Source organism: Musa acuminata, chromosome BXJ1-1 (genome assembly GCF_036884655.1).
Source record: "Musa acuminata AAA Group cultivar baxijiao chromosome BXJ1-1, Cavendish_Baxijiao_AAA, whole genome shotgun sequence".
In the NCBI taxonomy this organism is placed as follows: Eukaryota; Viridiplantae; Streptophyta; class Magnoliopsida; order Zingiberales; family Musaceae; genus Musa; species Musa acuminata.
In genome coordinates, this window is record NC_088327.1 from 8,595,778 (window position 1) to 8,617,075 (window position 21,298).

Genomic DNA, 21,298 nt, shown 5'->3' on the forward strand with positions numbered 1-21,298 from the left:
ACGGTGTTTTATTTAGGGGTTCGGTTGTTGTGCGTTAAGATTGGTCGCAGTTGGCTCGGCGCTTATGCGTTGCGAGGTGGTGTTATGCGCTGAAGTCTCCCCAAATACAAAGTGGTGTCGTCTTTTGGTGGCCGGTCGAGTACGTGTTGCCGACAGTTTTGTGTGATCGCCCCGATTGGGTGGGGTTTGTGCCCGATTGATGGTATCACTTGCGCACAAATTGCTCGGAGAAATCCCTCTCCGAGATCCCTCATTGGGTGAGATGGAATGCTTGGTTGCAGCTTCCTCCCGTGTTCGTTCGACAACGCTGGATATCCACGGGCATAAGCTCCGACCGAGCCATGGAATTATCCCTTTCCGTCTTCTTGCTCAGTTCCGTCCGAGCGCATCTCCTTCCCGGCGGAAGCTGCACGGGACCCCCCGCTACCCACGCCGCGCCAAGCTGCCGCCTGACCCAGGAACCTCCCGGTTGCCATCCGAGATGGTCGATGGCGGTGCTCGGCCACTCGACGACGTTCGGGATGGGAACGAGAAACACACGGCAGAATTGTCCGTGGACAATGCGGAGTGGAGCCCCGAAGAGCTTGAGGCAATCTCCGCCCTCTTCGAACGGCCGATGCTGCAGAAGGCCCCGAAGCCCGTGAAAGAGCGGCCGCTGCCGCTCCCCTCGCCTTACGAGATCCGTCCCTCGAGGGTTCCAACGCTAAAGCGTCACGTCCGGTCAGCCTCCCGCTCCGTGCTGGCGCCGCGGTCATCTTTCGCCGATCGGGTGCACAAGAATCCGGAAGCTCTCATCGGCATCGCTAGGGAGATCGCGGCTCTTCCCGCCGACAGCGACGCCTGCGAGGTGCTCGACCGGTGGACTAGGTTCCTTCGGAAGGGCTCTCTTTCGATGACGATTCGAGAACTGGGTCACATGGGCCTCCCCGAGCGAGCCCTGCAGACCCTGTGCTGGGCGCAGAAGCAGCCTTCGCTGTTCCCCGACGATCGAATCCTTGCTTCGACGGTCGAAGTCTTGGCCAGATGCGGCCAGCTGCGAATGGAGTCGGAGATGGGCAAATATCTCAACTCCGCCAGTCGCACCGTGATCGAAGCCATGGCCAGGGGTTTCCTGAGAGCGGGACGCCTGCACCGCGCGCGCAAGATCCTGCTATTCGCCAAGGACAACAAACGAACACTCGACCCGAGCATCTACGCGAAGCTGATCGCGGAGGCTGGCAAGACTCCGGATGGCTACAGGCTCGCGTCGGCAGTGCTGGACGAGCTCGGCGAGAGAGACGACTTTGATCTGGAGCCGCAGGACTGCACAGCCATAATGAAGGTCTGCATCAAGCTTGGGAGGTTCGAAGCCGTGGAGAATCTGTTCAGCTGGTACAAGCAGAGCGGAAGGAATCCCACTGTGGTGATGTACACGACGGTCATACACAGCAGATACTGTGAGAAGAAGCACCGGGAAGCTCTGGCTTTGGTGTGGGAGATGGAGAGCTCAGGCTGCCTCCTGGATCTCCCAGCTTACAGGGTAATGATCCGGCTACTGGTTGCTATGAATGATCTAGCGAGAGCCGCTCGGTACTTTTCAAAGTTGAAGGATGCTGGCTTCTCTCCCACCTGCGACATCTACCATGACATGATCAAGGTTTATGCAGCTTCAGGGAGGTTGGCTAAGTGCAGGCAGGTGCGTAAAGAAGCAGAGATGACTGGATTGAGGTTGGATGAGAGGACATTGTCTCTGCTTTCGGAGATGGAATCAGATGCTTCTGCATGAGGTTAGAGAATTTCTTGTTGGTTCCTCTCAGTCTTAAGTTGCTTTCATGTTCTCCTCAGATCACAAATTTGAAGATGTTCTCTTCTCAATGTGATTAGGCTAGCCATGTATACTCTAACTTAGCATCTCGTTTATATCATAATTATGATTATATAACTTTAACATTCTAGTACAAACCATGTTCTGCTCGTCAGAACACAGAAAAGAGTGCTAATTGAAGGTCATTCATCCCTCCAAATCCTATTATTTTAGCAAATGTTGCTAACCAGTGAGCTCTTCTGTTCATTTCTCTACAAACATGAGAAATTTATTTATCATTCGCGAAACTTCTCAAGAAAATTTTAAAAAATTCCTGATGCTATTAATAAGAAACTATGGAGGGTTTTCACTTTGTTTAAGATTTTAGAAGTATTTCAGCATAAAATTCAGTCATAAGGTTCTGCATGCCTTTGTGCAGAGCATATACGATCCTTTCTTTGACGATCATGATTTATACAAGGAACTTATCTTGAATATGTATTTGCATCATGCCAAAATGCATTTCCCATTGTTTGATCTTAGTACAAATTTGGATTCTCTATCTTTGCTTCACTTGTTGAATGCCCTGTCCAAGTTGAGTTTGCACCATCTATCCTTTGGCTTCTTCCATCAAAGTGAATTATGACATATCTTTTCCTAAATACTTTCAAATCCTTGCATTAATATGCTGTTCATAATGTAAGACACAGCTTTATACTCTGTGGAGGACGAACTTGTCCTACTTCCATTGAAAGCTTGATCATTTTTGACCTTTCATATCAACCATATGCTATAGCCAATGAGAGATTTCACGATCATACTACTAATTTTTGTTAATCATATTCCTCCTTGAGCCACTCCAAATTTGTACTGTTCGTAGAGATAATTTCTATCTTTACATCATATTATAGTATCAGGTGGAGGTGAATGCAAATTTCTTTCAGATGGCATGCAAAACTTAATCCAGATAGTCCACTACTGATCACTATGTATTATTCCACAAAAGCAAATGCTAGCATTCAGATCCCAGGTTGACCCCCCTTGATTACCTCCCTATTTAGTTCAAGGCACCTCATCTCCCCATCAGTGATTGTTGAATATGAATTTTTGACATCACACTTACTGGAAGGACCTTTAATCTCTCTCCTGGCACATCTGATGGACAGAATTACTTGCTTTCTAAGTTCTAAAAGATTATTGACTTTGCTTGTGTAACAATCGCCTTGGTGCATGAAGATCTATGTTCATTTTTTTTTTTAGGTGGTGGCTTCTGAGCTGTATTTGAACAGAGATTAGCTTGATTCAGTGAAAATCTGGTCGTTGGTATTCTGTAACTAAAAAATTAGATCATGTGTAATTAGGCATGATTCTTAGAGTTATTATTAGCTCCCTTTCTAGGTGATGATTGCAACAAGTGACATGCATGAGATGAAGCAATACTTTGAAGTATAGCTATTGCAAGAAACGTACACACTTATATAGCCTTTAAGACAAGACACCTTGATGTTAGCAGAATTTGATTCAAAGATGCAAGAAAAAGAACATCCAGCCATTCTGGTTGCTGTCAGTTAAATGATTTTGTAGCTATGCTCATCCCAAATAGCAAAAGAAAGATGATTGTGGAAGACATCAACTACATGACATACCAAAGCTACGGCAATTAATTGGTTTTTGACTTCGATGAAGTCATGTTCTACAAAGGTAGACTTGTTGCCATGTGAAGCATATGGATCCATGTATTACAACAGGCTTGAATGCTAATCTATGGAGTATCCATTAAGATGATATTGTCTTCATATTTAGATTCTCTAAAGATAGTTTATTTTTATGACTTATAGAAGGGGGTTTCGTGGTCCATTAAATCTACATGTCCTTCACATTGTTGACCTCATGGGACCATTAAATTGATGAACAGATTGAGACAGATCTACAGGCTGTGCATTTGCATCCTCTATTTTCAACGAAGAAAAAAATTCCATCAATGAAGACTCAATGTTGTGAAGCTGTGGATCCGTAAATTGAAGTCCCTTGTGGAAGATAGTCGAAGAGATCACTGCAGATAGTCAAACCTACACTTAACAGCTAGTATGTTGATATGTCTTGGGATCCTTAATCCTTTTGTCTTAGTTTGAGAGTTTGAAGGCTCACAATGATATCTTGTGCATCTATTATACTTTCATCTTTGTGATGATCCACTTCTTTAGGTGGTGTCTGATGTAAAACAGGAAAAAAAACAGAAATCAACATCTATTATTTTTCCCAATTTGCAAGCATGAAATTGCTTGGAAGAGATTGCTACAGGGATGATTTAAATTAGACACATGGATTATAAAGTATGATGTTATTAAGTTATGTAGCTCTTTTACATGGATCATTGTTATCACTCGCTCTTCTAGTCATTATATTTTGAAAGAACATCGATGCTTATTTTTTTGCAAAGGCAAAGGCACTAATTTCTTGATTAAGTCGATTGTATGGCATACATTTAGTCAAAGTTCGATATTGACTTCTTGTTTGTCCATATCTGTGATGACAGAATTGGAGACTAGATGGCAAAGGAACAGTGACAGAGACTACCAAAGGGAGCCCAATAGGTACCATCTACCTAACATTTTTAATTTAATTTGGCAACATCATATGCTTATTACGTATGTGTATATTGAAAATTAACTTTATTATGTGCCTATGAGTATGGTGTATCGAAATTTATTATGTATATATGCTTTCCATGAGCAGTCGTTTTGGTGAACTCATCGCAGAAAGGTAGTAAGAAATCATGAATGCGACATTAAGATGCTCTCTGACATTGACGACAATTTTTATAGGCTATTGTAAGCATGCGTTGTAAAACGCACTCTGAGCTTAATTTGGACTCATATGTTAGTCTAAATAGTCGATTCATAAGTGTATTGACAGTATTTAATGAGTCATAATTTGAACATGCTTATTTGTATATTGTTAATCCGCCACTGTCAGACCAACTCTTATAACCATAGTCTATGTTGCGACTAACTAAGAAATTAGAGTCTTAACTTTTTCCCTGCATACTAAGCAATTGGAGCCGATACCACATGAAGCAACATGTCTTATACTATTCCAAGTTGAAGGAAATGTACCCAATTATCCATGATATATATAGTAAATCACCTCCATCATCATAGTAGACATCCAAGTAAGTCCATGGAGGCCAGTTTGGATCAGTTTTAATACATTACATTGATTCAAATTTGACATTAACAACTATATTTTATTATTAATTTGATTTTTCCATATATATATATATACACATATATACACACACACACACACACATATATATATATATATATATATATATATATATATATATATAGACGTGTCAACTTTATGTTGACGTTCAATTTGATGCTAAATGGATGGCATGAGGACAGCAAACTTTGGTCATTAAAATCCATCATATGAATGCCAAGTACATTTGGCGTCAACCAAATGCGCCTCTCTTCTAAGCTGATGGCATTGGAAAAAGCTGAGGGGAATCCGTGGCTGTTTTGCACGCCATTGGTGGCTTAGACTTGTTGACTTTTGCGGCGACTGGTCAAACGAAGACTCCAAACTCCGGACAGCTGAGCAAATAAATCATCCGCCTTCGGCTTCCTTCTTCGCCTCTCTCTCTCTCTCCTCACATCGCCCCTCGATCCTTTGCAGCCAAGTCATTGGAGAGGAAGAAACATAGAGAGACGAAGGAAGGGGGAGGTGAACATAGGGCATGGGGAACTGCATCGGGTCTTCTTCTACAAGATCTCCGAGCCCTGCAGATACCAGTCCAGGTATTATAGCTCAAGATCAAACAGCAAAGATCCCTTCTTTATGTACTTGTATCATCAATCAAGATTGTACCTGTTCTTATCTCGCCAAGATTGCTTGAGGTTTCGATCTTTATGCGTGTTTCGGATAGGGTTTGTAGGCTGGTCTAATCCCATGTCATCAAAATCCCTTCTCGCTCTCTTCAATTTACTTGCTTTTGATGCAATTGCGATCGATCTTCATTGCCTCTTTCAAGGTCTTCTGCTACGGTTTGAACGATTCCGTGTTCATCGGTCCAAACCGGCGCTCGAGAATTTCTAGTCAAATCTTTTGATTTTGACCAAGCAGATCTCTTTTGATTCCGTCAAAATTTACCCGTCTGCTTCAATTCCCCCAATTTTGTTCTTCGTCCTGTGGAGTTGCAGTACGGTTGGCATCGAAGACGAGCAGCAGCACGGGGACGACCGGGAAGCTGTCAAGCCTCAGCAGCAGCACCTTTGGGCAGTCCACGGGCAGCGGCGTGAGCGTCGACGATGTGTTTCCCGAGGGCCGGATCCTGGAAGCGCCGAACCTTCGCATCTTTACCTTCGCGGAGCTGAGGAGCGCGACGAGGGGGTTCAAGCCGGAGACTGTTCTCGGAGAAGGTGGGTTCGGGCGGGTGTACAAGGGATGGGTGGAGGAGAAGACGCTGAACCCTGCTAAAAGCGGGCTGGGGATCGTGGTCGCCGTGAAGAAGCTGAACCCCGAAAGCATGCAAGGGTTGGAGGAATGGCAGGTGATCTCCCTGTGCTCAACTCTTTTGTGCCTTTCCCTTACGTTTTTTGTTCTCCCCTCTTTCTCTTTCGAGTAGCTGCTCGTTCTCCTCTTTCTAAAGCCATTTCCTTCTCAGGATTTTACATGATAATAGAGATAATAGACTTTAATTTGCTTTCTATGTTTTACCTGATCAATAGATCTCAAGAGTAAAAAAAACCAACCTTGCAATCCTCTCACTGTTACTGAATGTACAGCTCATCAGATTGTTTGTTATTGCTCTGAATCATATAGCTGACATATGAAAAGCACAAGTTTGAGATGCTAATGCTAGTGATTTATAATTAATGCTAAAGCTAACCGAGGGCTCAAAATATTTAAGTTAAAGTTAGGTTTGATATCGTTATCAAAGCCTAATTTGACTCAGATCAAATCTTAGTATGGTGCATGTGAGACTCCAGTAATAGTTTCACACAATGATATCCCGGATCCATCTCACATCAAACATCGATATCCCCTCCCTTTTTTTTCGGATCCATCTCAACATCAATAAGCCTATAGGTAGTTTTAGAGAAATATCTCACATTATACGACAGATTATTAGATGTCTTAATTTAACTACTAAAATATCATCTTTTATGCAAAATAAATAAGCTTTTAGATGTGGTATTTTCTCAATAATTCTTTTATGCTGATGAGATAATTGATCTATTAAGTTGAAACTAATAATAATATATTCGTTAGATCAAAGATTAAGTGTTAGCCTACTTTCCATGTGGAACTAAACTGAAATGTTACACTTTATAAGGGTTTGGGGTTGATGGGTATATTTAGATTTTCAAAACAAAATTAGTTTGGAAGATAAAAAATCGAAGTATATTTTAACCATGTAAATCTTATAATAATAATAATAATAATTCTCTACATTATACTTAATTTCTTTCCCCTGCAAAGAGAAAATGGAGGTCATTTGTTGTCATTCTGCTATGTGACCTAATTGGCGCGCACTCGTCGTTGGTTGTGGTTGCAGTCTGAAGTCAATTTCCTGGGGAGGCTGTCACATCCAAACCTAGTGAAGCTAATGGGATATTGCTGGGAGGATAAGGAGCTCCTCCTCGTCTACGAGTACATGTCAAAGGGCAGCTTGGAGAACCACCTCTTCAGAAGTGAGTCCTCCCTACTGATGCTGTCACCTGTGGCCACCTTTCTTGCACCAATCACTGCAATGAGAGATCAATGGCTGTATCGCCAATGACATGACACTAAAGTGCTCTGCTTTTTCTGTGCACTCACTCCTCTTCGAGGTGGTCTGCTCCCTTTTACTATTCGCTGGTTCTTGTGGCACCGCAGGGGGGGCAGCGTTCGAGCCACTGTCTTGGAGCATACGGCTGAAGATAGCCATCGGAGCAGCTCGAGGCCTCGCCTTCTTGCATTCTTCGGATAAGCAAGTCATCTACCGAGACTTCAAGGCCTCCAACATCCTCCTCGACGCCGTAAGCTTCTGTCATTACTTACACCTCCATGTCTCCCCCCTCGAGACGCGGTGAGCTAATCCTGCACTACTCTCTGTCTTGTTCCCAGAACTACATTGCCAAGCTCTCTGACTTCGGCCTGGCGAAGCACGGGCCGACCGGCGGCGACTCGCACGTCACCACCCGAGTCATGGGCACCTACGGCTATGCTGCTCCAGAGTATGTTGCGACAGGTATGTGTCGAGTTGTCCTCTGATCTACCCGTTGTGGATTGACGCGATCATGACTGTGCATTTCTACACATTATGGCCTGCAAAGTGTTTGTCGTCGGTCTTCGGTGAATTGATTTGTTGCGTTGAGCAGGACATCTGTACGTGAAGAGCGACGTGTATGGGTTCGGGGTTGTGCTGCTGGAGATGCTCTCCGGGCAGCGGGCGCTGGACGCCAACCGCCCGAGCGGGCAGCACAACCTGGTGGATTGGGCGAGGCCGATGTTGGCTGACAGGAGGAAGCTGGCGCGGCTGATGGACCCGCGGCTGGAGGGGCAGTACTCCTCAAAGGGGGCGCTCCAGGCGGCTCAGCTCACCCTGAGCTGCCTCGCTGGCGAACCCAAGAGCCGGCCGTCCATGAAAGTGGTGGTGGAGACGCTCGAGCGCATCGAAGCAATAAAGGGAAGGTCAAGGGAGGCGCGCGATGCCTCCTCGCAGCAGGCGGTGGCTCGCAGCCGCGGCCACACTCCGGTGCACGGTCGCTCGCCGCTGCACCCGTGGCACGAGAATGGCGGGCCGGGCATCGCTGTCGCCACTCACCAACCACACCGAGCAAGTTGATGATGATGATGATGATGATGATGATGCGTGGATGGCACTGCGCTTGTAAAGAGTGGTCACGTTTTTGTATGTTGTAATTTTGATTGTTTGGGGGGCGTTCATCATCAAATCAAAAAGTGTTGTGCTCTCTGACGCATTCATAGTAACGAATATGTGGGATTGTGGAACCAGCGCGCACCGAATTGGTGGTGTTCCTATTCCTTTTGGATGTCGATGGTTCAACATTTGCTTGTTTAGTCTTGGAAGGTCTCCACACTGTCTCACGTGTAACTATCAATATCTACAGCGATTGCTGGAAGTAGAATTTCAATTTTAATCTATTTTGGAAGTAAAGAGATAAGAAGCACCAGGATTCGATCAAATGATCTTACAATAATAATCTATAATCTGACTAAATGTTTACGCCATCATGCTAAACTTGTATTTTAGATAGATATAAAGTTGTATAAAATGAATGATATTTCAAACTTTCAACCCAAAATACATCGTCATTTTCGGTGATGAAAATTTTAAATTTATCAAATGAGATTTTAAACTCTCAATCCGAGATGAGTTTGTTAGGTAGACAACGTGTTCGGATACACTACCATACTAAACTTGTATATAAAGTTTCATAAAATGATTTGATGTTTCGCACTTTCAACGACACATCTAATTAATATATTCTTAAAATGATTAAGAATATATTAATTAACAACTGGCTTAAGAAAAAGGAAATATCTAATTTGTTGGGTTTTGTAGAAAGCTGATGTCTTAATGATATATAGCAGGAAGTTGGTATCTAACAAAATGCCAGATATAGCAGGGTGTCATGAAGATGATTCAAACCTAGGAAAGGAATCTAACAGGCACAGTGATTCCTTACGTAGATAGTGGAATTTTGGGATCTTTCGACAAACATAATCATCACTTCGAGTGTTAGTGGAAAGAGTATTATTTCCACTAAATTATCTATTGACTTTCCAAGTTCAGTTGTCATCTGGGCATAAAAAGTTCCAAATTGCTATGACTTTGTATAAATCATTGATACTGATGATTCCTGAGAAGCATGATTTAAAGGCCATGAAAGACGTGGCTAAAAGGCGAGAGAAGCCGTAAAGGCAAAAGGGGGATTTTGTACCTTTACGACTTTTAGGCCGAATGGAAATACTGCACACCAACCTACTATGACACCCAGATTTATATACACATGGAATCTTTTACATGAATATAACAATAACAATAATAATCATTCACATCAAATGATTTTTATAAATGACAACCAAACCAAAGATTTAGTTCGCTTGATCTTATTTAGAGGATGAAAATGCCCATGAAAAAGCTTCTTTTGTTGGGGTGGGGGGGGGGGGAAAAGAGATTTGTAATAGAAAAGCAGCTCTCAAATCTGGATGATTTGGCTATTGACGATACATGAAGATAACAAATTTGACGGACAGGTATTGTCAAATACCAATATTTCCTGCTTCATCATAAGTAGAATATATCCAAGAGTGCAGATGGGCTTTTTACCGCTGCAATGCAAACTGCCTGACTTCTTCCATACAAGGCCAAGAAAAATGCATAGGTTTGCCGCTGAAACCAACATTGTACATCTCTGCAAGCACATAATGATGTCGGTGGCCAAATACAGTAGTGCTTTACTGGTAAAAGGATGTCCTCAGTCCCGAGTGATCCACCTGTGTCCATGGATCTCATGCCGGCCATGACCATGATCACTAATCTCTCCCCCGCTTTCTGCACTTGTATATCCTGATTTCCAACGACGTCTTCTTCCTCTTTTAGAGCCACTGTCGCTAATACTTCCATCCAATAATGGGTCATCAATTCCATGAACTCGCCTAGTAGGAGAAGATGAGCCTATGCAACCATCATCTTTGGTTCTTAGCTTCTTATCATGCTTTCTTATGTTCTGAGATATCTTGTGAAGCTTCTGGTTGAATCGTGTCAAACCCTTCTCCATGGGCTCGACTGCGTGGGTGACCGTAAACTTCAAATCATTCACGATCTGCAAAAGACAACACAAGCTTCATTAAGAAGACCAATTTGTGGTGGGTACAATGTTTTCTGCATCAAAAGTAGGACACACTAATATAAGCAGTTAAATTCTCCATCTGTGCTTACACTTTCTAAATATGTATACCTCTTTTCTGGTTAATACTTGAACCATAGATTCAGGTAATTGTGATGCCAACCAAGTTAAAAGGCAACTTTACCTAAATCAAATTTGGTAGTAGCAGCATTAATACCATAATTATGATGCTGTCTTACCCGATCATATTGTTTCAACTCTAATCAAAGATAAGGATAGCCAAACTATCCTGAGGATTTTTTCTGCGATGAGGATTATTAAAATTTATCTGAAACATGTTTGGATTCACAACTAATCAGGATTCTCCTCACAGGCTAAAAAAGACTTGTCAATACACTTTGTAATCTGATTGATTAACCAATTGACAAGTTACAGTAGTAAATGATATAAAAACAAGAGTGTGTAACTTCAGCTCTGACTAAAGAAATCATGTGATTTAATGTATGGTGTATGTGATGGCACAGAAATTAGGATTATCAACAATGTTAAAACACAAAGAATCATGTCACTAAAGATGTTTGTGTTTTCCCTCCCAACATGATGGCAGTGGACTACTTCAAATCAACGATGTAAAAACATGGAAATGGGGGCTAAATTCACACAATTTCCTGCTTCATCAGGCGTGAAAAAGAAAGAGAAACTTGCACAAAAGGAATGGCATAATCAACATTTAAGTAACTACTTGGCAATAAAAAGGGGATATGTAATAAAAAAAATCAGTATTATGTTTCATCATAGAAAGCCCACATTTTACATCGTTATAATGAAAAGATATCAGACGTGTAACACCCATTACCACCAATTCTCAAGTATAGATGCAGACTACAAGAGGACAATCTACACACTGATGTGTTTGACATAGATTCTCTATTAGTAGATCATAGCACTTGGATAAAAGTTTTCTGAAATGAGTCCAATCTGGAATTGTAAACCTTGACAGGAAAAATGTTGGTGAGATGCAATAGTGAGAGAGAACTACAACGTACATATTCTCCTCCGCCAAGAACAACGTCACGAACGCTTTCTCTAATAGGTGTTACATTCTTGGCACCAACACCAGGTTGGGGAAGTCTAAGTTTTGTAGGTCGTTCACAGTCCTTGACCTCATCAGGGTCTAAAGGGCAGTCCAAAGATGCATAGTCCCCGAGAACTGATACACCTCCAGCAAAGAAGTCGCCCATTAGCTTGTATGGCTTGGCAGGGAAAACATAGAGATGCACAATGGAAGCAACACACATCTGTGCTGGAAGAACAAAAGCATCTGTTAGAGATTCAGTATTTGATTCAGGCTTCCAAAATATGGATAAAAAAGAGAAATATTTTACAAGTTGATTGTACTGAAATTTCACAGGACTTTGTCAGAAAAATAAAGTATGAGTGCAATCATAAAGGTATCTGATTCCTTGAAAGAACAAGACATCTTCAGAAAAGAAAACACAAAACATTCACATAGCAACTTCACGTTTTCATCAACAATCAACTTCTTTCCATTTCTTAAACGACTAATTCAAATAAAAAATAAAAGCACAACTATAAAAATTTTCTCTCTAACATACTCAAAAGGGCTAATTACAGATTACCCCTTGTAATTAGCTACCCTTAGCATCCCGATCCTTATACCTTCAAAAGTTACATTGAGATCTCTATACTTACGAAAGTGAAACATTCAAATCCCCATACAGAGTTAAAAAGATAATTTTACAGAGTTAAAAATCAAGAAAGAGAAAAATTTTGTTGGAGCAACGGGATTAAATGTTTCACTTTTGTAAGCATAAATATCTCAATATAACTTTTGAACCGAGATGTTAAAAGTAGCTAATTACAAGAGGCAATATATAATTAGCTTTACCCAAAATAGAAGGTGATTCAATGTCATCGACAATGCACATTATTATATAAGCCGAATGTAATTTCAAGGATATCCACAAAGATTATACTGTTAAAAAAATCTATAATAGCAAAGCCCATATGTTATATGCATATTTAAGTTCAAGGAAATGACCAAATTACCTCTATACAAATAATGAAGTCCTGCATACTTGATTTGAAATGTAAACTTTGAGCTATGGGGCTCTTGAACAAACCCCAACTATAAAGTAGTGCGATTGCCACATCTTGCCACCATGTTAGAAAGACAATTGATTTAAACATCAGGAATTTTGCGAGTGGTTTCATATGTGCTAATTCATCCTTTGTAGCTGCATAAAATTGGACTAAACAGTATAATGCCCATGATTGACTAAAATTGAGAACAACAGCCATGTAAGGGTACCTACATAATCAAGTAAAACCCAAAATTTGTCACGTTGCATCGAAAAAAATGAGACAAGTGGCATGTAACACACATGATGGATTTTGTGACAGTATAAAAACTGTTTTGATTGGTGAAGGCTATAAAAAAATTTCATATTGAGGATCAGACATTTTCTCATAGTCAAAAAAAGCAACATGAAAAATCTACTGTTATTGGTTAAAGGTGCCATCTCAGGATATACTCTTTTAAACACAAAAATGACAAGACAAAATAACTATTGTTCTACAGTGCTGCTAATATTAGCTTTATGAATCATTCCAGCAATACTGAGAGTCACAGGCATCCATCTCTAAACAAGTTTGCCATTTAGTAGTACCAATTTTATTAAAACAAAGGCCCTTTCTATCTCATTCCTGGCAGAGGTTGTTAGTTTGGAAGTTATCCAAGAAATTCTGATAAAAGAAGTTCAGGATGCCTGAAAGTTTGACATGAATGTAGTTTTCTATCCTCCTAGTTTTCTTAGTTTATATTTCACAAGACAATAAAATTGTCTGTTATGACTAAACACATATGCTGTGCATGCTCCTATATGCTTCACATCTGATACCTGCAATAGAAGGCATCGATTAAAATTTTAGAAGAAAACTCAAAGCAGTCTATGGACAGGAAACACAGTAATAGCTTATTGGGGGAAAATAGCACATAAGGAATATCGTATTTAAGTTATACAATGCTTAAACTCCAATCAACATTATTAATTAACAACTTTGGTGCATGTGAACTTTAAGTCTATGTCAACCAGATTATGAAGACTAAGCATTTTTAACACAGAGATGCCACTTGATTTTAAAAGAAACGTTACTTCAGTTTTCTCAAACACATAACAGTTAACACTGCACTTGTTTTAATTTTTCACAACATATCAACTCAGTTTCACTTACCCACAACTCCATTTAAACTGTCCATCACAGTATACTCCAAAAGCTTCAAGAAATACAGCTAAAATGGCAGTTGTAGTCTTTATTATCATCTGTACACGAAGGACAACATTAGATTCTATTAATTTGCCCATTATACAGAAAGATCTAACATTCTTCAGGTAAAAGCTCACGTATTGCACAATTCCAATCTTGATAATTTGGTAAAACCACTCTCCCAATTTCCATGGCTTCAAAATGTAATTCATTGGAAAAGGATGCTTTATTACTCCCTTCTCAAAAGCATCCTTTGATAGGGGTGTGTTGGAACTTGCAGCACCCTGTCTCTTCAAAAATTCAATTGTTCTCTCTTCCCCACCTACAGAAGGAGGAGTGCAATCAGAAATTGTACCTAACTCTATCAGGCAAATACAGTACATGCTCATATCAGAACAACTAAACGTCTCTCATCATGCTATTAGGATTAGGCAAGTCCTACATGTTTCCACTATTTCACATATGTAACAACGCTATAGCTACTTGAACTTGAGTGTTAATCTCCACATATAAGCACCCGCTTTGTACTTGCAAATAGTGGTAACCGACTAATATGGCCATCTTAATGCATAAAGCTGACCACAAAAAAATTTTGTCACCTGAATAACCATGTGACCAGTTGCCAATTGTTCTAGTCATCCACAAAACTGAATCTAGAGATGTACAAACTTATAATTCTTTATCATTTGTTATAAATGATGTTCTCAACATGTGACTCCATAACAAAATTTCTGCCAGTATAGAAAAACTATCCTAAGGCCAATCATATCCTGGTGTGCTAGTATCTCTTGGATAAAACTGAAAACAAGATTTGTACTCATCCAAAATTAGGGCAGCCTCAAAAACCTTGCATACGTTAGTTGAGGATGTCATGAAGATACATGACAGTACATAGACTGCATACAAGAACAGAAAGTATATCAAAGGTAACACACGGACTCGATCCATGCATATGACTAAAAGCCCCCTATTGTAAAGTATTAGGTGCAAAAGAATGCTGGATGATGGACTAACTGCTTCACAAGATAAAATGCACCACCATAGACTATGAAAAAACCAGAAAAATTATTGAAACATGGAAACAGAACTACATAGGTTAAAGCTTCAATTTTCAAATTCAATAATTGATTTTTTCTTGAGATCCATCATACATGTATCAACTGCAATATTATGACACACAAAAGATTCATACATGAAAGAACAACAAAAAAGAATTGAAACCTAATAATAATAGGAGGAATATGTCTACTAGAAGCCAGCTCAGTGCACAAAGCACATGCTAATGCATGATCTGGGGAGAGTCATTGTACATAGCCTCACCCTTGCAAGAAAAGAAAATTTTTCCATGAACCTGGACTCTTAGTAAAATTGCATAGGAGGAACCTTAAAGTGGTGCAAATGTTTGCACTAATATAGAAATCTAAAATAAATGGAACAGATATATGTTGAAATGACAAACACCACCCTACAACATTAGCAAGCATAATATTTTTTTTCAGACTATTTGTGAGCTAAACACCACTCTAACTTTTGAAAGGAAAAAACACCAAGAGAAAAAAAGATCAAAAGTTATATTACAAGTCATAAGTTGTCAACATGGTTTAAAGATCTCTTAGCAAAGTAATAATTCTTGTTCCATTCAAAGCATGAGTACAAAGTGATCAGCAATGTTGCAAAGTAATAGCACTATCACAAAGCATATTGTTGATGCCTTATTAAGAGAACAAATAAGAAACCATCAGGCAACATGGGAAAATGCTACCTTCTAGCCACATAAGCCCCAAAAAGTCATTGTGAACATAAGGAAACGGATACAATAGCTACCAAGAAAGAGAACAACCAAAACATAGATTGAAGAGAAGTCACCCATCAATAATCTTCCTCAGAAAATAAGAATTACAGTCAGATCATCTACTAGGGTTTCCTGTAGGTGAAAGGCATACCCAGGCAAGCCACAAGATATCTTCCAAAGCAATACATGGCAAAGGCCTCATAACAATCACGCAGAATCTCACAATCGACGCTGATGGATGGATTCACCAGTGACACATACTACATTAAGAACAACAAAAAAAATCAGCAGTGTTCCAAATACACACTATTGAAACATCACCATTACGAAAAGGCACTATGTAGAACTCAAAAGAAAACGCCATTTCTTTACTTTTGTGGTTTGTCTTGGTCTGAAATATTAAACCTTACTTCCTAATTGGTTGTATGTAAAGTTGAAAGATACAGATACAAGTCAAAAACTCATATCATTCAGGTAATCGCTAAAATTACCAAGTCAATGGCATAGAATAAGATCACCACATTACACCTATCTTCCAGTGATAAAAGAACTTACGGATTCAATGGCATAGCAAGGGACCATTAAGATCACACCAACAAGAAACTTCTGCTCCTGCAAGAAGGTAGTCCAAACAACAGTAAGATTACAAGTGAACAAGCACTCCAAGCACATTATTAATCAAACCAAGAAAGAGAAGAACTGGAACCACCTCCGGGTTATTGTATGCAGAAAGGTGTTGAAACAGAAGGAACATGGAAAGGAAGAGTGTGATAAGCATCGAGACACCACCAATGGCCGTGGCCCAAATGGGCAGGGAGTAAGATAAGAGACTCCAGTACAGCTGCTCAGTTATCTTCATCAGGAAGAACGACTTGAGCTCTCACCGATTCGGAGCATAATTCAAGCCAAAATTAGACCAGCAAACACATCTCTTATCCAATCAATGGGCTGCTAGCAAATCCAACGAGTGTTCTCATCAGATTAAAAGAAGACCAGATTTGGCGACAAAACCACTCATCAATTCCGACTTCAACCTTCAAGATCACAAGATCGACGCGACTCTGCAGCAAAGGGGTAAAACAAAGATGGGAAACAAAACATGCTAAAGTTTCCGACTACATAATCTAAACCCTAATCCAAGAGAAAGAGAACCAAAAGCAACGATTCTGGCGATGTTGCGAACCCGTGGAACCCTAGATTCGCGTGGCGAACAGCCTCGCGGAAACCAGCAGACGTCACATGGGAATCAAGAATCATAAAATAACAACAGAATCGCTTCGCCGAGCTCGAAATCGAACAGAAAGAAAGAAGGAAAGAGGAGATGGCTCAAAGCCGAGAAGGCGATTAGCGTCCGCCTATTTGAGCGATAGGGGGAGTTCGAGTTCGAGTTCGAAATCGTCACTTACGAGAGGAGCGAGAGCGAGAGAGAGAGAGAGAGGGCGGAGGCCAATTGACCGGTTGATGGGAGGCGAACGAACGTTGGACCGCCGAGACACAGCGTAAACGAGGCGGTGCGTCCCTCTGGTCGTGATGGATGGTGAGGACCGACCGGATGACAGTTTGTCTTTGGTGATATAATAATTATCTATAGTTAAAATAGAGTTGATAGCAGAGCCGAATTATAATCCGTACCCAAATACACATGTATATACATATGTATATTATATGTATATACAATGTATATACATGTATATACATATATGTATATTATATGTATTATATGTATATTATATGTATATACAATGTATATACATGTATATACATATATATGTATATTATATGTATTATATGTATATATAATATACATATGTATATACATGTGTCTTTGGGTACGGATTATAATTCGGCTCTGCTATCAACTCTATTTTAACTATAGATAATTATTATATCACCAAAGACAAATTGTCATCCGGTCGATCCTCACCATCCATCACGATCAGAGGGACGCATATATATATATATATATATTTGTATTTGGTTACGAATTATAATCCGTAACCAAATACATATATACATATATATATATATATATATATATATATATATATATTTGGTTACGGATTATAATTCCGCTCTGCTATCAACTCTGATTTAATGTATATGTATATGTATATATATAAAATAAACATACCATATCAATATGACATTTAAACAGTGCAGTCCCTCAATAAACTTTTTCTGCTCGTAACGAACGGACTAACTTCAAAGTGTAGAGCTAATTGTATCATAGTATTAAAAATAGCTTATCAAAGATTAGATAAGGTTTATCTAATCCAACACATTTAACTCACATCCGTATCATATCTGATGAAGCTAAAATCCATTATTAGAAATGGTTTGATATGAAAGCTGATAAACCAAGAAAAGAATAATAAATGGGTTCAAGAAATAAATGGCTGAGAGGGAACCAAGTTGCGGAGTGAGCCCATGGAGACAAATTTCTGCAACGCTTTCGTGCCTTTTGCTTCCGAATCGATCATTTTTTAAAACACTTTTCTTCCTCGGAAGCGTTTCTGCCTCCTTCCGCCGGTCCCTCTCTCTATAAATCTCAAGAGAGCGAGGAGCGCGAAGGAGAGAGAATAGGGGTCGGTCGACAGATCTGGAGAGGGAAGGATTCTTCCGGTGGAGTTTCTCGTTGCGCAATGGGGGTGAAGCCCACCCTCACCTTCCGCTGCAGCAGCGGCCGGCCCCTCTGTCGGTGCAGGCGGTGGCTACTCGATCTGAGAGCTTCCGCAGCCGCCAGGCCGGACGCCGCAGTGAGGAATTCCGTGTCGGTGAGGCAGTGATTGGTTATCGAGCTGCCTCTTGAGGCATTTTTTAGATACAATTATCATTGCTAATTTTATGATACTATTAGTTTACCGATCTCAATTAAAGTATTTAGTTACACCCAACTGCCTCAAGCAAATATATTGTTCATGTAAGTAATTAGATTGTTGATCTTAGTACTTTCTATCATATCACTTCTAGCCTACAGAATTTATCCATCTACATTGATTATTGAAATAATAAATACATTATCATTAGTGATGATAATGAAATCTTTATATGAATACTTAATTCATATATGAATACTTTTATGCTCAATGATATTTTATATTTACCTGTCTCTCAATTCTATAAACAAAATAATACTTCTATTAATTTTTTTTCTTAACTTAGATGGGAGCATTTCTAGTCGGAGACTAGAATAAAGATATTTACAGGTGATCGTCAACTTTATGATCAACTGTTTCGGTTGTTGCTTCAATCAATGTGTGACATCATCATCTTGGTCATCTGTTATCTTCTATTCAAAAATAATTATTTTTTTGTTACTCTTTTCTAACTTTCAAATTAAGTAAAATTATTACTCATTGTGATACTTGTCTTAGTAATAAATGTCATAGACTATCTTTTCGAGTATCTTCCATGTTCTAAACTACTTGAAATTATTTATTTTAAACTACTAGAATAAAGATATTTATAAGTGATCGTCAAACTTCACAAATAACCCAACTGTTCCAGTTGTTGCTTCAATCGATGTGTGAAATTATCGCCTTGGTCATATGTTATCTTCTATTCAACAACAACTAATTTTTTGTTACTCTCATCTAACTTTTAAATTAAGTAAAATTATTACTCACTGTGATGCTTGTCTTAGTAATAAAAGTTATATAGACTATCTTTCAGAGTATCTTCCATATTCTGTTTTAAACTACTTGAAATTATTTATACTAATGTTTGAAGCATTGTCCTAGTCACTTCTTTTAATAATTTCATATTTTATCTTTTTTTAGATTACTTTACTAAATATATTCTCTTAAACATAAATATAAAGTTACAATTGTTTTTACTCGTTTTAGAAAGGTGATCAAAAACTTCTTTTAGTCTACCAACTAAATAGTTTACTATAATAAAAAATGTGAATACCAAGCTCTAACAACTTACCTCTCATCATGTGATATATAATATCTCAAGATACCATTGCATACATCTTAACTAGTTAGCTCTATCCAATGAAGACATCAATACATAGTTGAAACTAGCCTCATCATCTTATACCAAGCCTCCATCACACTAACTTTTTGGTCAATAACCTTTTAAACTATGATCTACCTCATTAACTACATACTTATCCAGATCCTATAATACTAGTTATCATTTGAAATACTATTTTATAATAATCCAAATTTATAAAAAATTAAAATATTTGATTGTTTATGTTGTCCCTAACTATTTCCCTATGTTTCAGACAAGTTAACACCGAGATCTAAGCTTTGCATTGTTATTGAGTACTCTCTTAAACGTAATATTTTTCAATGCTATGATTATTAAACTCAAAAGGTCTTTGTATCATGTTATGTTATGTTATGTTATGTTATTTTTTGTTAACTTCATCTATCTTTTTCAAAATCTTGCTTCTTTAACAATACAAGCTACTACAATAATAATTCATCACTAGGTACAGGGAGTATATTCAAACCTCTTCAAGCACACCTCTCGCTATATCAACTAGCCGTTCTTCTCTAGATTTATATTTCCTTATTATTCTAGGTCAACTATACCTCAACCCCTTTATAACTTTTTCATCTATCTCTCCATCAACTACTCTATGATACTCGATAAAGTGACACTCTCGATACCACAAATGATGTTTTTATTTTCTTCTTGACCAAGTAATATCAAAGTGCATCAGCTTGATATGTTACTAACACTTCACCAATTCTCATACCTTTAATATAACCCAATAATACTACAAAGCCTAAACATCATATGAAAACATGCTCAAAAAATGGTATCTTCAAACTAATCAAATCTTTGATCTTCATGCTACCATAAGCTCTCTACTTGACCTACTGAACCTACAAGCATCACGCAAGCCCAAAAATCTCTACCGGTGCAATGCTAGGTGTGAGGATTATGAAGACCTACTTCATAATATCACATAGACCTTTATATCATCTCACATCATATAAAATGTCATCGGATATAAGTATAAGTAAATCATTCAAATTAAATGAAACCCAGATAGATCCAGATATAAAACATATCTAGTGGCAAATGATTTCATCAATTATCATGCATTGATTTTACATAAATATTCAATTCAGTTATTAAACCAACGATACCTTAACTTCAAGGTCATACCACGTGCATGCGCCAAGTTGACTCCAGGTGCCAGGTCGGTTGCCGCTGTTGGGGTGGTAGCAGAATATTCCCTATCATGACGGATCCCATTGTGTTCTGAAAGAGACCTCAACCTGGTTTGCAACTTGATGCACTACTTCAAATTCTGTTCCGTGTACACTGTAAGTTAGTTGAAATGGTAAGCAAAGGCCGAAAGGTTAGAGGAGGAAGAGAGTGATGAGCAGCTACACTCACATATCAAAAATGCCTGAATCTGGATCTGATCGATTCCAAACAACATCCCAATACCTGCATCACCAGTGGGTGATAAGATCGATATGTGTTTGAGGGTTCAAAACAGATTAATTGCAAGTATATATTAGCATACCCTCTACCGTCTTCTCTGTTCTTAACTTCCAGGAGATTACCAACTCCATGGTGTTTGACTCCCGTAATGGA

At 39.2% G+C, this 21,298-nt stretch overlaps 3 protein-coding genes across 15 annotated transcripts; 2 read left to right on the forward strand and 1 right to left on the reverse strand.

Moving 5' to 3' along the window:
• Nucleotides 1-38: 38 nt before the first annotated feature.
• Nucleotides 39-4,736, forward strand: LOC135652841 (pentatricopeptide repeat-containing protein At2g01860-like). 9 transcript variants are annotated; one of them, XR_010502222.1, is made up of 3 exons: nt 55-1,766; nt 4,320-4,377; nt 4,520-4,736. XR_010502222.1 is itself a non-coding variant. In XM_065174345.1 (2 exons), exon 1 carries the CDS (start codon nt 200-202, stop codon nt 1,763-1,765), a length of 1,566 nt encoding a protein of 521 aa, XP_065030417.1. In that variant the 5' UTR covers nt 39-199; the 3' UTR covers nt 1,766; nt 4,320-4,515. The 9 variants fall into 9 exon arrangements, 4 of the variants coding, with proteins under 4 accessions (XP_065030417.1, XP_065030254.1, XP_065030361.1 ...); XR_010502276.1 differs by lacking the exon at nt 4,520-4,736 and having other exon boundaries at nt 55-1,519; nt 1,647-1,766; nt 4,320-4,515; XR_010502277.1 differs by lacking the exons at nt 4,320-4,377; nt 4,520-4,736 and adding an exon at nt 3,699-4,083 and having other exon boundaries at nt 55-1,519; nt 1,647-1,766.
• A 564-nt stretch (nt 4,737-5,300) lies between these two features.
• Nucleotides 5,301-8,829, forward strand: LOC135653054 (probable serine/threonine-protein kinase PIX13). The gene is made up of 6 exons (XM_065174521.1): nt 5,301-5,589; nt 5,992-6,341; nt 7,350-7,485; nt 7,670-7,812; nt 7,901-8,024; nt 8,155-8,829. The coding sequence occupies exons 1-6, from the start codon at nt 5,529-5,531 to the stop codon at nt 8,619-8,621; spliced, it is 1,281 nt and encodes a 426-aa protein (XP_065030593.1). The 5' UTR covers nt 5,301-5,528; the 3' UTR covers nt 8,622-8,829.
• Nucleotides 8,830-9,783: 954 nt separating this feature from the next.
• Nucleotides 9,784-17,282, reverse strand: LOC103982607 (protein LAZ1). Of its 5 annotated transcripts, none has more exons than XM_065174896.1 (9): nt 17,137-17,282; nt 16,440-16,678; nt 16,286-16,342; nt 15,882-15,990; nt 14,076-14,260; nt 13,906-13,994; nt 12,721-12,982; nt 11,697-11,948; nt 9,784-10,626 (listed from the first exon to the last, which is right to left on the reverse strand). In XM_065174896.1, exons 2-9 carry the CDS (start codon nt 16,587-16,589, stop codon nt 10,279-10,281), a joined length of 1,452 nt encoding a protein of 483 aa, XP_065030968.1. In that variant the 5' UTR covers nt 16,590-16,678; nt 17,137-17,282; the 3' UTR covers nt 9,784-10,278. The 5 variants fall into 5 exon arrangements, with proteins under 5 accessions (XP_065030968.1, XP_009397880.2, XP_009397872.2 ...); XM_009399605.3 differs by having other exon boundaries at nt 16,440-16,791; XM_009399597.3 differs by lacking the exon at nt 17,137-17,282 and adding an exon at nt 16,914-17,130 and having other exon boundaries at nt 16,440-16,791.
• Nucleotides 17,283-21,298: the final 4,016 nt, after the last annotated feature.